Source organism: Python bivittatus, unplaced genomic scaffold (assembly GCF_059951505.1).
Source record: "Python bivittatus isolate LINGU-HERP-01145 unplaced genomic scaffold, Pbiv_v1 ctg000220_np1212, whole genome shotgun sequence".
Lineage (NCBI taxonomy): Eukaryota > Metazoa > Chordata > Lepidosauria > Squamata > Pythonidae > Python > Python bivittatus.
The window spans coordinates 10,070,887-10,088,875 of record NW_028277048.1 but is presented as its reverse complement, the minus strand read 5'-3'; the positions used below and the strand labels follow the sequence as shown (position 1 = coordinate 10,088,875).

At 40.3% G+C, this 17,989-nt stretch overlaps 1 protein-coding gene across 1 annotated transcript; it reads right to left on the bottom strand.

Annotated features, from left to right (window-relative positions):
- Window positions 1-14,931: 14,931 nt before the first annotated feature.
- Window positions 14,932-15,861, bottom strand: LOC103067944 (olfactory receptor 5C1-like). The gene has a single exon (XM_007438306.1). It carries the CDS (start codon window positions 15,859-15,861, stop codon window positions 14,932-14,934), a length of 930 nt encoding a protein of 309 aa, XP_007438368.1.
- Between the last annotated feature and the right edge of the window lie 2,128 nt (window positions 15,862-17,989).

Below are 17,989 nucleotides of genomic sequence, written 5' to 3'. Positions count from 1 at the left end.
GATGTAAGGTGTTCCAAGTAAAGCTGCCTTTTGCAATTGACTGATGGTGATTTTGTCAATGCCAGTGGTCTTCAAGTGGTGCTCCAGACATTTTGGTATCCATCTTCATCATCATCATCTGTTTATGAGAACTCGTTTATGGAAATGTTAAGGTTTAGGGTGAGAAGGACAAGATGAAGCCCTAAGACTAAAGATTAAGGTGTGAGAAAAATGAATCTTTGGGTTAAAAAGACAAGTTTTTAGAGGCCTCAGATGAATGGGATTGCCCTAATAAGATTGAAACATAAAGGCATGTGGAAGCATCCTTGAAGCTGATGTGAACCAGGCCGGTTGTAAACTCCTTATCACAAACATCCCCATAGCAACTCAGGCATCTGCCCTGAGGGAGGGTGCCTTCTTCTTGGCATTTGGCACCTTGAACTAATTTGTTTCTTCTTCTCTGACACACTATTGTTTTACTAGCAGATAACAGATAACAGAGGGGCAAAGAGTAACTTGAGAACTATTGCTTATTTAGGTCTGCCTGCATCATCATATGAATATGTATGCGTATACGTTCTTTTTCCCTTCCCTTTCTTGTAAAACTGTATAAATATCAGAGCATCCATTTTGCCTGTAGGGGAGTGCCTCCCACTAACTTCTGGTGGGGTCCCCCTCCAGTATGTACTGCTCAATAAACACTGCAGTGAAGCCTTGATTATTCTGCATTTGTGTCCTACGTTTTGATCCCACAAAGGTATTGAACAAGTGTTCCACACCATTTTCTACAGTCACCTATTCAAGAAGATGGTACCACTGAAACAGTGGTTCCAAGCTTGTTTCTGGCTTAACAGAAAGAAAGACATCAGTGTTAAAAGCTGTAGGTAGATCTAGCAGATAAAATAGGTTAACCCTCTCCTTATCCAGCTCCTGATTCAGATGGTCAATTCAGTTGTCATCAGTTTTCTCTGTTCTTGAAATGGAACATTTCATCCAGCTACTCATGAATGAGATTTGCTGTGGTGAACACTTCTTCAAAAGGATGTCTCTAGATTTTAAATAGTCATGTACCTAAATGAATGTTTATATCTAATGTGCCTGCTTGGGAGGAGGAGCATCAGACTGATATTTTTATATAAAAGCCCTGAAGTGTAGGACTCTTAGGTTTAGTAGTTCTTAGTGGCATTAGTAGGCTTTGGATGCTTATGAAATGGAGATAATTAACATTAGAATAAAGGGGAAAAGGTACATATACTCTGATTTGATGTATTCTGCTTCCTCCAACAAATCAGATCTTATAGGCTATGTAATTTTATCTAAAGATCTGGACAGAATCTATCACCCTCCTTCAATTCATCCCATAGTTTGGGAACTTTCCTTATTTTTCCTATTATTTTTCTATCAAATCTGATGAGCTGTCTGATCCTGTCTGTGATGTCATTAGGACCAGACTCAAGCCAGGTCTAGGGCCTTTTAAGCAGAATCGACAAAAGACTCACTCCCCCTCTCCCTCCCAATGCGGCAAGACTTACCTTGATTTTGAATACACTGAAGTAAAATACATTACCAAGTAAACAGAAAGTCCATCTGAAACCATTACTTCTATTAGCTAATTGTGCCATTGATCCTGATCCCATCATACCTGAGCAAACAGAGAGTATAAATCTTCTCTATCAGTTCTTGTGTGATAGCTTTAGCCAGGTAGCTTTGCTTCATGGTTTCTTATACTGCTTTATGAAGTTCTCCACCATCCCCTCCCCTCAGGCTGAGAAGGTGATGTAATTCTTAGTACTTGAAGAAGATCCTCACAGGGACAACTATAGCTTGTTTCTTTAAATGGTTAGCTGTCTCTACTTCCACAGAGATTTGTTATCTCTTTCTTTCTCCTTTCTAATTAAGGAGATACTGATGACATCTCTTTAAGATGTTTTAGATTTTAGACCCACAAATGAAAAATCTTGCATAGCTTTAAATAAGTATTAATGAGTTTGCCATTCTTTAATAAAATAAGAAAAATAAAGATGGACATTGGAAACATTTTCCATTCTGGAACTTCCAGGGAAGAAATGGTGAACTGAAGGCAGCTCCGCTAAAAGTCGAGCCGATGACTGCAGCAGAATGTAGAGTCGGTGAGTAGACTGGCTTTTTGTAATTCCTCTCCGGACAAGGAGAGGACTTGAGGTCACCCACAAATGCTCCAGACAGTTGCTCCTCATGAGGGGACCATAAGACAGTGGTCTCTGGCAGGTTTAGAGCTCTGGGAGATGAGGGAATAACTACGTGGCTGAAAGCATGGTTGGTGCCTTCAAAAAGGACACTGGGTATGCATATTTCCTTTTCTAATCACTTTTGGACATTGCTTGTTAACTGCTTTTCAGCTATTAGGAACCTTTGGATTGACAAATTTTATAGCACCTGGTGAGTTTCCTTCAATCCTTAGTGAAATAAATTTTAAATACAAACTTAAGGACTTAAAAGTTTTTTTTGGAATAAACAGAAAAAGGGTGATTAGAACTTTGATTTTGGAATGTTACAAATGGACTAAGGGTCCAGATGGATTTGAAATAAAATTTTGGAATTAATCGTAATAATCCTTCCCATTTTGTTTTGCATTCTCTTAAAAAAACATGTTAGGATGAGACTTTGAAGGTTGGACACTACAGGGAACCAGAAGGAACTAAAGATTACAATTAAAAGAGAACACTTAAATTTGACTAATACAGAATGAAGCAAAACATTTTAACCTTGGACATATTGAAGGATATTTTTGAACAATGAACCCAGAAGTTAATTTTAAGAGTGTCTGCCTCTATAGATAGACTGTGTTTCAAAGATGTTATGAAAGAGGAACAAGTTTTACTGGACAAGACTGAGACTGATCTGAAAGTGGATTTAAAAATGACAGGCTACAAGAATGATATGGAAAAAGATGCTACACTGGATATACAAAAGAAGCCGGCTGATGTTTTAATAATTAAAGGGGATATACAAATAACAAACCAAGAGAGTCATCTGAATAATTTTCCTATATTGGATTTACAAAAGAGGCTTGTTAAAGCTTTGAAGGATTTTGTGAGAGGGGACAAAATAAAAATGGCCAGATTGGGCAATGATGTTCCCCAGGCTTATGGTCTTGGGGGACTTCAACTTGTCTGGGGATGAAGTCTGAGGTGGCTTGGGATATCATGGGTACCATGACAGCTATGAACCTGATCCAGATCACTGAGGACCTGACATATAACAGCAGTCACACATGGGATCTTGTTTTCTTGTCAGAACAACAGCAACCTGATGTGGAGTTGAGGGAAATTACCATAATTTCCCTGTTATGGTCAGATTACTCTCTGATTGCCCTGGAGTGCTCTGGTGCTGCTCCTGGCCATAAGGAGGCAGGACCTATTTGATCAGTGCACCCCAGGTGCCTGATGGACCCTATCAGGTTCCAGAGGGAGCTTGGGGTTGTTCCTGAAAGTCTGGTGGATGATCTGACCAAAGCATTAGTTGTCACTTTAAATGAGAAGGTGAATGGGTCTTGGATTGGATCATGCCTTTGCCATTTCTCTCCTCCTGAGAATCCTGGGGCCTCACTTATTTACAGAGGAGCTGAGGGAGATGAAATGGGAGAAGGGATGCTTAGAACACCACCGGAGAACAATGATGGGTGAACCTAGCCGGTGTGATGTTCTGTGAGAATGTCCTTGAGAGACAGGAGGAGGAGGAGCCGCAGACTACGCAATGGTCAGAGAAGAGGCATCTTAGCCAATAGAAACAATGGGGACATGGCAAATGTCTCAGAAGGGACCCTCCCTAGTTTCTTGGACTGTGAAGGGGGGAAAGATGTACTTTCAGACTTGTGAGATTCTGTTACTTTAACCTTACAATAAAGGTAGTGTTCAGTCCAAACACTGGCACCTACTTGACTATGTCATAGTACGTCAGCGTGATGTACTTAAAGATGTCACCAATACCTGAGCTATGCAAGGTGCTGAGCACTGGACAGATCACAGGCTGGTCTGGTTGGTCCTCAGCCTGCACATAGCTGCTTTACATCATAAACAACCAAGGACGATCAGAAAGTCATTCAACATTGGCAAACTGCAAGACCCAGGCCAAGTCCAATGTTTCCAAGATGTACTTAATGAAAAACTATCTGGCAATTTACCTCCTGTAGGAACCTGTTCTGAAAGTGGACACAATTTAAAGATGTCATCACACAGACTGCAACAACTGTACTCAGACTGCAAACCTGGGTGCATCAAAACTGGTTTGATGAAAACCACGGGACCATTTCAGCAGCCCTCCAGGCCAAGAACAAGGCCTACGTTGACTGGCAGAACAGTCCATCATCTGTCTCAAAGACAGGTTTAAGCACCTGCAGTCCAAAGTACAGACGTAACTGTGAGAAATGCAAGGTGAGTGGTTGCAGAGAAAGGCTGAGCAGGTGGAACTCTATGCAGACATGCATGCCACCAGAGAGTTCTTCAGCACCATAAAGTTTATCGTCCTTCTAAATTCCCCCTGCTGTCATCTGATTGGCTGTGCCTGATCACCAAGACCAGGAAGGACTGAAAACGCACTGGGCTGAACACTTTTCCAAATGACTGAATAGGCTGCCAGTCTCAGCTGCCAGTCCTGGATGCCCTAGACCTGCTTCCTTATACTCATGAGATCAAGAAAGTGATCTCACAGACGAACTCAAATAAAGCAACAGGATAGGATGGCATTCCTGCTGAGATCTACAAAGCACTAGACCCAAGTGCCTTATAGGCATTCCAAGACATATTGGAAGACATTTGGTCCACAGAGGAGATGCCAGATGACTTCCGGGATGCCCTCATTGTGGCTCTCTACAAAAATAAGGAAAGCAAATTAGATTGTGGAAATTACAGGGGTATTTCACTGCTGTCTATTGCAGGAAAGATCTTTGCCTACATTCTCCTGAACAGACTTGTCACTTCTCGGAAAGAAATCTCCCAGAGTCACAGTGTGGTTTTTGCCAGAAGGGAGTACAGCAGACATGATATTTGCCATGAGGCAAGCCCAGGAGAAGTGCATCGAGCAGAACAAACCGCTTTACTCTGTCTTCATTGACCTGACAAAGGCATTTGACACTATAAACAGGGAGGCTTTCTGGATCATCCTGACATGTTATGGATGCCCAAGGAAATTCATGAAGTTGATTCACCTACTCCACCACAAAATGACAGGACAGGTTCTTTACAATGGTGATACATCAGCTGCATTTGCCATTTTCAATAGGGTAAAACAGGGTTGTGTGCTAACCCCAGTCCTGTTCAATCTGTCCTTCACTTGCATGTTGTCATGTGCTGTCCAGGGTCTGTAGGAGGGAGTGTACATCAGGTATTGATTGGATGGCTCTTTTTTTGATCTTCACTGCTTTAATGCATGGACAAAGTACAGTCATCCAAGAAACCTGCTTTGCTGATTACTGTGCACTCCTGGGGCACAAAGACAGTGATCGACAGTTGATGCTGAACAAATTCTCAGATGCTGCTATGCTCTTTGGCCTGACTATCAGCCTGAACAAGACTGAAGTACTTTACCTGCCCATGCCGAATACCAACCCCATAGAACCAAAAATCACTGTTGATGACATCCAGCTGACAAATGTAAACAGCTTCAATTACTTGGGAAGCATCATCTTGAGTGATGGGTCTTTGGATATAGAAATTGACTCCAGGATCAGCAAGGCCAGCCAGGCACTGGGGTGGCTGCATACTAGAGTGCTCAATCAACACAACATCCATATCTTCACAAAGCTGGAAGTCTACAGAACTGTGGTCATCTCTTCACTCCTGTATGGATGTGAGTCCTGGACTCTGTACTGAAGGCACATCAAACAATTGGAGAAATTTCATATGCTCGCTCTCTGCTCCATCCTTGGCATTCATTGGCAAGACTGTATCGCCAACCTGGAGGTCTTGAATCATTCAGAGTCCACCAGCATTGAGTTCCAGATTATCAGAGACCAGATGCCGTGGGTGGGATGCAACGTCAAGATGGATGACCACCATATGCCTCTCCAGTTGCTCGATAGTGTACTGGAGTCTGGGAAGAGACCTCGAGGTTGACCACGCAAGAACTACAGTTGCTGTGAAAGAAACCTTATGCTACTGTGACATCCAACCAAGGGAACTAGAAGCTATGGCTGCTGACAGAACTCACTGGCGAGCCCTGTGCTATGAAGCCTCCACCGGCTTTGAAGACAGGCACCACCAAAAACTGATAGAAAACTGTGAGTGATGTCACAGAATAGCACCCACAGTTACTACAAAAATGGACTTCCAGTGCCCTGATTGTGCTAGACTCTGTGCTTTCAGACTCTGTCCTCCATGTTCACAGATGAACTGCACAACAGTGTGTCTTCTTTGAACCTGAAGGACTACCATATAAAGGTAGTGTTAGTACTCATGGTTGGTGCTTCTTGTCTTGACTACCTCAAAGGGCTGACATCCATGCACAAGTCACAGCCACTATTAAGGCGTACCTCATGGTGCTAAAGGTGGTGAGATGCCAGTATTTCTCTGTCCTTACTGTGTCTGCACAGAGTTGTCCAATGGCTCTGTTCAGAATGACCCAGTCTCTCCTGGGGAAGATGGAGCTTGAGGAATATGCTTGACATCTGTCAAATAAAGTTGCTCAGATTTGTCCAAGTTGAACTGTGGTCTTGAGGCAGGCCCCATGAAGATGACTGAGGTTTAGTCCTGAATGGTAATCTGGGATGAGTTTGAATCTGTTGGTCCTGATAAAGTGGACAGGGTTCTTGGTTCTGTGAGCTTAGCCACCTGTCAGTTAGATCCATGTCCTTCCTGATTAGCTAAAGCTTCCCAGGAGATGATGGACATAGAGGGCAGAGGGAATGGCCCTGAGGAAGAGTTGCTACCAAGGCTACGGTCAGATAAAAGGGGACCAAGTCTGGGGCAGGAATGTAAGCCAAGTAAAGGTCTCAGACAAGACCCTCCCTAGTTCTCATGAAGATAAAGGGAGGGATTGGGGAAGCACATTCAGACTTGCAAGATTCTGTTACTATAGCATTACAGTAAAAATGGTACTGACCTACATGACACTGGAATCCTAGTCTGATCTACCTTGAAGGGCTGACATACATAATTGGATCCTGGCAGTGATAAATTCATCCTTGGAAGAGGGGATAGATCTCCTTTCTGGGGTCTTCAGGGCTTAATCCTTTCCCCCCTCCTGTTTAACATCTACAGTACATGAAGCCACTGAGCGAGGTCATTCAACAGCATGGAATGAAATAGCATCAGTATACTGATGATATCCAGATTTACATCTCTTGGGCTGCTAATCAAGTGATGTTGTGGAGTTTCGGTATCAGTGTCTGGGGGCTGTGGGGATCTGGATGGGGAAGAACAGGCTTCAGCTCAACCCTAAAAAGACTGAATGATTTTGGATTTTAGGGCCTCCTACATCAGGTGATCTTCCATCTTTAGTTCTGGATGGGATTGCACAACCCCAAATAGAATCAGTACACAATTTGGGGGTCCTCCTGGACCTAGCTCTGGTTTGAGGAACGAGTGGCAGCCAGGGCCAGGAGGGCTTTTGCACAATGTGCCACTCTGCCCTTTCCTTCTGGTCAGTTGTGCCCTTTAGAATGGACCAGGAAGCTCTGGCCGTGGTCACTCACATCTTGATCCATCCTGAGTGGATTACTGCGATGCACTTTACAGGGGGCTACCCTTGAAGAACATCTGAAAGTGGCAACTGGTCCAAACCCTGGCAGCGCAGGCAGTTACTGCCACACCTTGGTATATCCATGTTACACCTCTGTTTTGTGAGCTGCAAAATTACAGAAGGATCTGGTTTTTGGTTCATCATCGTAACACAATGTAATGGGAAGCAGATGGTCACATAATGTTCATACACTATGAAGCCCAGGAAGAAACCATCAACATTAGCAAAGGGGATTAAAAGATAAAGTTGCAACAGGCACTCTGTGTAGGAAATGGTCTTGTTCTTGGACAGCAGTATCTGCAGCATGTTGGGGTAGTTGCAGAACTGAAGCAAATATCCACCAGTGATAGCTGGATGAGGAGGAAATACATAGGAAGACCACAGAGGTGAGCATCACTTGCACTGGTAAATCAACAAGGAAAGAAGAATGTCCTTCCTTACAAGCAGAATTAGTCACTGCAGTATGATCCCCTCGGATCCAAAAATACTGGTTCAAAAGCACTTCTCATAATTATTAACTCTGAGCAGCTGGTCATAGAGGGACATTACATTTTGAGTTTAAAAAACAGTTCTTATGAATGTTAGGTAGATTATATGATATAGTGAGCATGGATCTGAAAATGAATGTATCAGAGACTAAGTGAATGATTGCAATGTATACATAAAAGGCTAAAAAAAAAAAAAGCAAGTAGATAAATTTCTGTACCTTGGCAGAATGCTTACTAGAGATGGAAAATTGGTTAAAAATTTAGGAAGCACAAATGCTGGTAGAAAAGATGTATGTTGAGAAGAATGGATGTCAAAAAAAAAAACATGGCTGTGTGTAACATGTTGTTCTGCCTACCTTTTTATATGGAAATGAAATATCCTGTGAAATACCAGTGGCTTTGACTTCAGGCAGATTTGATCTCCAAACCTCATACTGAGAGAAGGATGTAGGGAAAAATTGGGGGTCTTTCTTAACATGAGAGAAATGGTGTCCACAAGAAAGCCCTGAGAAGGTTCTCACACTGTTTATTTCTATGGAGGAGAATGATGTTTGAGGAACAGAAGGTAAGGGTAGTACCTTACTTTTCTCGAAAAATGGAAAGTTTGTCATTAATTAGAATTGAATTAGACATGGTATACAGTTCTGTGTAACTTTTCCATCTTTTTTTGAAATGAGGAACAGCTCTTGCAGGTTACAACTGGGAATTAAGAAATAGAGGATTGGACTACCTATATTTTGATTTAATAATTGATTATGTGTCATCAAATTGGTATTGATTCTTAGCAACTGCACAGATAGATTTTCTCCATAGCCTATGTTCTGACCTGCTCCTTGTCCATTCATCTACTCTTACTGTAACTAGATAGTGGAAGACTGCCATTAAACAACAGGGCAGGGACCTCATCTTTTCTTCTTTAGGAGAGAAAAAGCAGACAGGAGAAGCAAGATCTCACAGGCTTCATCACTTCTTGGCATGACCTTCTGTGAATCCTAATAAAGACATGGCATCGTCTTTCAGCCCACAGCCAACCTCACACCTTGCACTGTTCTAGGGACAGAAAGGTTCACTATGGAGTCCTTCAGGTTCTCGGAGCTTGGTTGTTTTCTTGCAAACGTTTCATTAGGCTAGGTTCACTATGCCTGATAGGAATCATAGAGGTTATGTTTCGAGAGAGCAAGCAATTGGGAAGGCTGGAACAGAAGCACCATGATGGATAACACTTTTATTTTGTTATTTCAGTGTTTGGTTGCCATAGTTTCTTCCTGTCTACCATAATTCTGGCATCATTCTAAACAGTCTTCTTGGCAATTTACCACAATAAGGCTGTGGGTGGGGAGTTGGCCTAGGGAGAGTAGACACTCTGTGATGTGGATTCTCCCTCTTGGTTCCCACCCTCACCCTGTTCATAGAAGACAATTGCAGACCTTCCCCTTGAGCTGGATGCTCCTTGAACTGAGCAGAGGTACACAGAAGAGTCCCCAGAACCAGCTCCCTATTCTGATGCAACTAAAAAGATTGGTGTGGGGAAGAAATTTCCTCTGATGCTTAGAAGGTTTGCTAAATCAAGAGCTGTGGGCACACATGAGTTATGAACCAAACCACAGGTGCATTGCAACATTTTCCTCACAATGTGTGCATTGGGAAAGCTTCCATTGGATTCAATGCAATTAGCTGGAATTCAGATTCAGACCAACTATGCCTACCGTTTCTGATCCCGCTAGTGAACGTGCAGAAGACTGCTTTGGCTTGGGAAAAGATGAGAGGTCAATGACAAGATAATTGCGCTTCAGGCAGATCATCCAGGTTCAGCCCCTGGCATCTCCAGTTCAGACTGAGATCCATGGTTGCAGCTTGGTTTTAAATTTTCTCTTTTCACTACACCAATATTTCTTGTCAGATGAAATCCTTTGCTTATTTCTCCAGACCCAGAAATCTTTCTTCTTTTCTTCTTGCTTTGGTTTTTAAAGTTTGAGAACAGCCACACCGACAGGAGACCAGATGTCACTGGAGCCGTGGTAGTGGCGGTCATTAACTACCACCCCCCTCCATCCAAACACAGCAGCTGGCCTTTCCCTCGCAAGGTGGAGAGAATTACTAGGCTGTCTGAACAGTTCAAGATCTGTTTCAAACTGCTTTACAAAGAAACAAACAAAATGCATTGCACCCAGAATCACAAATAACTAGACAGCTGTTGAGATGGCTCTAAAGTCATACGTGCAAAGAACTGCGAAACAAGAGAAAAGAGTTATTAAAACTACCCTCAATTTCCCCTCCTGCTCTAATTACCCTCATGGCCCACTCTGATTGCTTAAACATAGCTTTCACCTTTTTGGTTTTTTAGATAGAGAACTACACATAGCTTGTCATATTTCTTCTGAACCTAAAAAGGAAAAGAAAGCATGACAAAACCCACTCTTGTGTTTTTTCCCCTTTTTTAATGAATGATTTTTATTGAAAGAAGATTTCACAAAGATTTAGAAAACGACAGCAACATAGAAGAAGAAAGAGAAAAAGAAAGAGATTATAAAAGGGTAAAAGAAAAAGTGAATGACAAAGCGAGAAAAAGAAACATATCTAAAGAAGCGACTTCCGACCTTCTTCATAGCAGTTACAAACATAGCAGTTACTATCTCTACCCCCCCATATTGCATATCATAGTTCCCTTCTTCCCACAAACACATCTTTTTAATCAATAAATCCCCAAATCAGCAGTTCATTTTTATTCATTTTCAGCAAAAAGTTTCCAGTCTTATAAAAGTAGTTGTAGTTCTTGCCTTAATAAAAAAAAGCCAATTTAGCCATTTCTGCAAACTCAGCCATTTTCACAATCCATTCCTCCATTATTGGTGTTCGGTGGTCTTCCGTCTTTGTGCATATAATCTCGTTGCTGCAGTTACCGTATATCAAACCAGTCGTCCATGATCCTTTTCTAGGTGAGTGTCCATAAGTCCTAATAAGAAAAGTTCTGGATTCATCTAAATGTTAATTTTTAAAACTCTCTGCATCACCATATGTGTTTGTATCCAGTATCTTTTCACTTTTTTCACAAGTCCACCATGCATGATAAAATGTCCCTTCATGTTTTTCACATTTCCAACAGCGATTAGAAGTACCTTTATACATAATTCCTCTGATGTCATATACCAATGGTACATCATTTTAAAAAAGTTTCCTTTTAAATTGTAAGACAATGTGAATTTCAGACCTTTTAACATTCTCTCCCATTGATCCATTTGAATATTATAACCAAAATTCTTGGCCCATTTTATCATACATACTTTAACTTGCTCTTCTTCCATTTCAAATCTCAATAAAAGTTTATACATTTTAGCAATCATGTGTTCATCATTTGTACATAATTCATTTTCAAATTCTGTTTTATCACATTCTATTCCTGGTACTTTTTAATCTATATTAAATCTTTCTCATAATTGTGCATATGAGAACCATTGAAAACTAAATCCCTCTGCAGTCAGTTCTCTTGATTTCATCTTAAGCTCCCCTTTTTCCCGTACTAGCAAATCTTTATATGTTAACCATTTGTCTTTGCCCGCTGTTTCTTTTCTATAAAATGCTTCTTGAGCTGAGGCCAACAAAGGTATTTTCAGGCATAGCCTGGGTTTGTATCTATTCCATATTTGTAGTATGCATTCCTAATATAATGATTTTTAAAATGCATTCCTAATATAACGATCTTTAAAATCTTCATTTACTTTATCATACCATAAGTAACCATGGCACCCAAACCTCAGACCATGACCTTCTAAATCTAAAAGTCTCTTATTTCTTAGCAACAGCTGTCCCTTCATCCAAACCATCCAAGCAAAATACAATTTAAAATCTGGTAATCCCAGTCCTCCTTTCTCCTTTGGATGTTGGAGAATCTTCTATTTAACCCTTGTTTTTTCGCCTACCATATAAATCTGGATATGTCTTTTTGCCACTGTTTAAGTGGTGCACCAGTTCTCAAGACAGGCATGGTCTGAAATAAGAATGACATTCGAGGTAACACATTCATTTTTACTACAGAAATTCCTCCCAACAATGACAATTGTAATTTCCCCCATCTTAATAAATCCTCCTTAATTTCATTCCATAGTTTAACATAGTTATTTTGAAATAACATACAATTCGTGTTAGTTATAATGATACCCAAATATTTCACTTTTTTCTCAATCTGAAAACCAGTTTTCACAGACAATTCTTTTTGGTCTTCCATCGTCATACACTATTCTTTGTCAACATCTTTGTTTTTTCCTTATTAATTTAAAATCCAGCCAGTGCACCAAATTCTCTTAGTTTTTCCATTAATACATCTATCCCTCCTAAAGGGTTCTCCAAAGTTAAAACCAAGTCATCAGCAAATGCCCTTAGTTTATCAATGTCTTTTTAAACTTTCATTCCAGCAATTCCCTTGTCTTATTTCTCTGTTCAAAACTTCAAGAGCCAGAATGAATAACAACGGAGAAAGTGGACATCCTTGCCTTGTTCCTTTTCATATTTCACAGGGCTTGGTCAATTCCCCATTTACAATTATTTGTTCTTTGTGTGAAGTACATATTGATTTCACCCATGCAATAAAGTTCTGTCCAAAATCCATATCTTCCAAAATTTTAAACAGAAAAGTCCAGTTTAAATTATCAAAAGCTTTCTCTGCGTCAAGAAATATTAAGGCAGCTTGTTTTTCATAGTGTTGCTCCAAGTACCCCTCTCTTTAAGAGAGGAGAGAACATTAAGAACATTAAATTAAGAACATTTCTAATATTATCTCTTAATTGTCTCAGGTAAAAAAAAGACATTGGTCTTTTATCCACTTTAAATCTTTCTAATAACTGTAAATAAGAAAACCATTGGCAATTATATCCCTCTGCCACCAGTTCGTCTCTTGATTTTATTTTACATTCCCCTTGACAAAATGCTAGTATCTCACGATAAGTTAGCCATTTGGGTTTACCTATTATTTCTCATCTATAAAACATTTCTTGTGCTGAGAGCCACAAAGGTGTTTATGGGCACAACCTGGGTTTGTATCTATTCCATCTTCTCAAGATGGCACATCTAACATAATGATTTTTAAAATCCACATTAACCTTGACTTTATTGTACCACAAATATCCATGCTACCCAAATCTCAGGTTGTGTCCTTCTAACTCCAAAAGCCTTCTATTTCTCAGCAACACCCACTCTTTCATCCAAACCAAACAGCAAGCTGCAAAATACAATTTCAAATCAGGTAAACCCAATCCTCCCCTTTCCTTTGCATCTTTTAACGCCTTAGATTTAACTCGTGGTTTTTTCCCCTGCCACCTTGCTGACTGACAAATTAAAACAGAAGAAAACACCATTTAGGTGGGTTAGAATGGAAGGAGTGATTTTGACTTTTGAGCAGCAGAGATTTTGACTTAATTCAGTTCAAAAGGTGAGAGAATTTTTGGAAAGACATAAGGTTGAACTGGAGGAGATACAAGAGACGCTAAGGGGAAGGAGCTATGCAGTTAACATTACAAGAAGCTAAGGAAGATAACACTACATTAGGTGCCACAGGTATAGACTTTTCAAAATGTATAAGATAAATATGGAATTTAAATGCCTAATGTGGAATATAAATGAGGCAAATGCCCCCCCAAAAAGAAGATACTTCATTATTTGAAGAAATTAAAGTTGGATGTAATTTGTTTACAAGAAACACATATAAGAAAGAAAGATAAAAAATATTTGATTTATAAAAACTTGGGAGAGGAATTTATTTCAGCTGCTTTAAGCCAAAAAAAAAAAGGAGTTGTTTTGTACATAAATCCACAAATGCAACCAAAAATGATATTATCTGATGATCAAGGCAGATATGTGTGAGTGGAGATTAATTTTAATGAAAATAAGATCTTTTTAGTGGGGATGTATGCTCCAAACTAAAATAAATCTGCATTTTTCAATGGATTTATGGGAAAGTTAATGGAGCTGCCATATGAAAATTAGATTGGAATGGAGGAGTCTGCCCACAGCAAGAGAGAACATCAGCAAAAGGGATTAAAATGATGCAAGGCAAACTACCAAAATATTCTTCAAAATAATGGATAATCTTGAATTGATTGATATATGGAGTCTTGTTTTTTTTTCCCAATGTCAAATATTATTTTAAAATGCAAATATTAATTCCACTCCCCCCTTCAAAAAAAAAAAAGTCATCACCATTTGTTCAGAAGGCTGGCCAATATGTCTTTTGGTTTTTCCTTTAGCTTGAGTTGTCACATCAAAATGCTAACATAACCAAGTTCTTATATCTTGGTGCTTTAAAGTCATCCTGCCCCAAAAGCTAGTTTGTAGTAATAAGCTAGGAAGACTCTCAGCTGATTTGATTTTAAAAGGATCTAACGTTATTGTTTTGCTTCACAACTTTGCTTTTTTTCCACTAAGATTTCTGATTTTATTGATGCCTGATTACAATCAGGTTTTATCTTGCTCCACTTATGGATGTATACATATGTATATGCTCCACTATAAATTGCTGTGCAGAAGTCTTCCCCGGGAGTGGAATAATACCCATGTCTCATCAGAAGCAGGTCTTGTTGTTTCAACAGAATGACCTCTTAAATAAGTTGCATAGTAGCCTTCCCCAGCCTCCAGATGTGTTGAATTTCATTCCCTATAACCTTCCAGCCATGGAGTTCAACACAGCTGGAGGACACCAGGCTGGGGAAGGGTATTCTAGTCTGTTGGGAAGGGCTCCTCCTATTATACTTCCACTCCTTTAGGTTTGATGCCTTCTAGTGCTGAGTCTCTTTTTGACTGCCTGGTTGACTTTGGTATTACGGAGACTGTATATGGCAGGGTTGAGGGTAGGTATGGCTACCGTGTAGAAGAGAGAAGTCATCTTGTCTGTTTGTGGAGTGTATGTGCCATCAGGTCGTAGGTACATGAAAATAAGGGTACCATAAAGGACCCCTACAGCTGTAAGGTGGGATCCGCAGGTGGACATGGCTCGCCATGTTCGTGTTCGTCCTACAGTGCAGAGGATTAGTCCATAGGAAGTTATAATTGCCATCAGTGTGATGCTCTGGATAGTTCCACACACTACTAAGAGCAAGAGCTGGTTAATTTGTGTATCTGCACAAGCCAGAGCCAGAACTGGGGGGATGTCACAAAAGAAATGGTCCAAAGTATTTGCACAGCAGAAGGGCAGGCGAAATGCCATGCTGGAGTGGATCACTCCAGAGGCCATCCCTGCCACATAGGAAGCAACCACTAGGAGGTGACAGAGGTGTGGTGGCATGGCAGTTCCATAATGCAAAGGGCGGCAGATGGCCACATACCTATCATAGGCCATGACTGCCAAGAGACAACACTCGGCATCTGAGGCAGCTGCAAAGAAGAACATCTGAAGGGCACAGGCTGGGATGGGAATGGTGTCGTAGCCTTTCAAGAGCCCCAAGAGCATTTTGGGGGCTACAGTGCAGCAGGAGCACAGGTCCATCAGGGCCAGGTGGCTTAAGAAGTAGTACATGGGAGTGTGCAAGGCACGTTCAACTCGGATAAGAATGACTAAACCCAGGTTCCCTGCCACACTAAGGAGGTAGATAGGCAAGAAGAAGCTGAAGAGAAGGAGCTGAAGGCTTCGTTGGGAAGTGAAGCCCAGGAGGATAAACGCGGTCACCACTGTGGTATTGTGATGAAGAGCCATTTTGCCTGTTGGAATGAAAAATCACATCAAATCCTTCCTCTCATCTATTAAAATAAGGAAGTTGTGAAAAAAGGAATCTATCAAACAATGATGTTTGCTCCATCAACCTCCTGCTACAGGTTCCAATTTTTTTTTTTCAATTGTGCTGGCTTGTATGTGTAAAGCATTGCATCTATTGATGCTTATAGATAGATGGATAACAGCACAGTACCCAATCCCCAACTGTTCCTGAAACTAAAGCAAGGGAAATGCTAGACTTCATTCTTTGAAAACCATTATGGTTATCATAGAAAAATGTATATTCAGATTTATGGCTGAATATGGGTATACACCAAATGCCAAAACCTAGCCCCCAAATCAAATAAAGACTGCATTCCTAAGTCTGCATTTCTGAAGGATTCCCCATCTAATGAACAGCCTCTGATTCTGCTCCTGAGCAATTTCCATGGATTTTGAGGAAGAATGTTGGGCATCATCATCATCATCATCATCATCATCATCATCATCATATTATTATTATTATTATTATTATTTATAAACAACTGTACACGAGAACTCTTTCATGTAAATGTTAAATACTAAGTGTTAGGATAAGGAGGACAAGATGAAACCCTAAGACTAAAGATTAAGTATTGTTCCACTCTCCTTATCCAGCTCCTGAAGTAGATGGTCAATTCAGCTGACACTGGTTGTCTCTGTCTAATAACAAGCCTTGAAATGGATCTTAATATTATTCATCCAAGGATTCATGAGGTTGCTGCAGTGAACATTTCTCCAAAAAGGATATCTCTTGATTTTAAATATGCATGCAGGTAAATGTGGGAGAAGTTATATACACTTTGAGATATGTTCTGCTTCCTCCACAAGCCACATCTTATAGGTTACTTCATTTCTTCTAAAATTTTGGACCAAAACAATCCACCTCCTTCAACTCATCCCATAGTTTGGGAACTTTTCTTTATTATTTTTCTCATTTCTGGTGAGCTGTCTGAATTCAGTTCCTTTCTGTGGTGGCATTAGTACAGGACTTAGGATAGAAGTCTAGGGGCCCATTAAGCAGAATAGATAAAGGACTCTTCCCTCTCTCTTCCCACCCACAATGCAGCAAGAATGACTTTGATTTGAGTAAACTGAAATACAAGAGAAAGAGAAATACAAGAGAAAGACCACCTAAAGCCATTATATCTATTAGCTAATTGTACCATTCTTTCTGAGCACATCATACCTGAGTAAACAGAGAATATGAATATCATTTATCCATTCTTGCATGATAGCTTTAGCCCGATGGCTTTGCTTCATGGTTTCTTATACTGCTTTATAAAGTTCCCCATCATCCCCTCCCCTCAGGCTGAGAAGGTGATGTAATTCTCAGTACTTCTTGAAGAAGACCCTCATGGGGACAACTGTAATTTCTTTCTTTAAATGGTTAACTGTCTCTACTTCCGCAGAGACTTGTTATCTCTTTCTGTTTCTCTCCTTCTTTCTAATTAAGGAGATACTGATGGCTAGGAGAAAAGAAATATCTTTAAATTTTAGACTCACAAAAGAAAAAAAATTCATACCTTTAAATAAACATACTGAATTTTGATGAGTTTGCCATTTCTTCTTAAATTAAAAAAAACAAAGATGGACATCAGAAACATTCTCCATTCTGTATTGCTACTGAAGCCTCTACTGTAAGGTTGGCAATCTGATGTATATAATTATTTGGAGACTTATCCGCACTGCCTGCGTGCCCTGTTGTGGGAATAGGGAGACAATCATTTGTGGAAGGTAGAAATGGGTGATGTGACCCTCTATTAATCCTACGCTCAGTATCAAAACAATCTCAGGGCAGATTTTTCTGCTGTACTTCTAAAATATCCCTTTCCATGTTCTTTCATCTTGAGTATCCCTGTTTGGGATAGGGTACTTCTGTTTGTCGCAGGCTAACTTCAGCAATTCTTGGGTACTTTGCAGAGGAAGGAAACCTCTTCAACTGAGTCAGTGCTTACTGTGACTCTAATAGCTTGTATACCTCCTTTTACTAGTAGCAATGAAAAAGCAGAGTGGCTACTATCTTTGCCTCGCATATAGAAGGTTACCAACTTGAAACCTGGCAGAAGCTTTTTTTTAATTACTTTTCTTT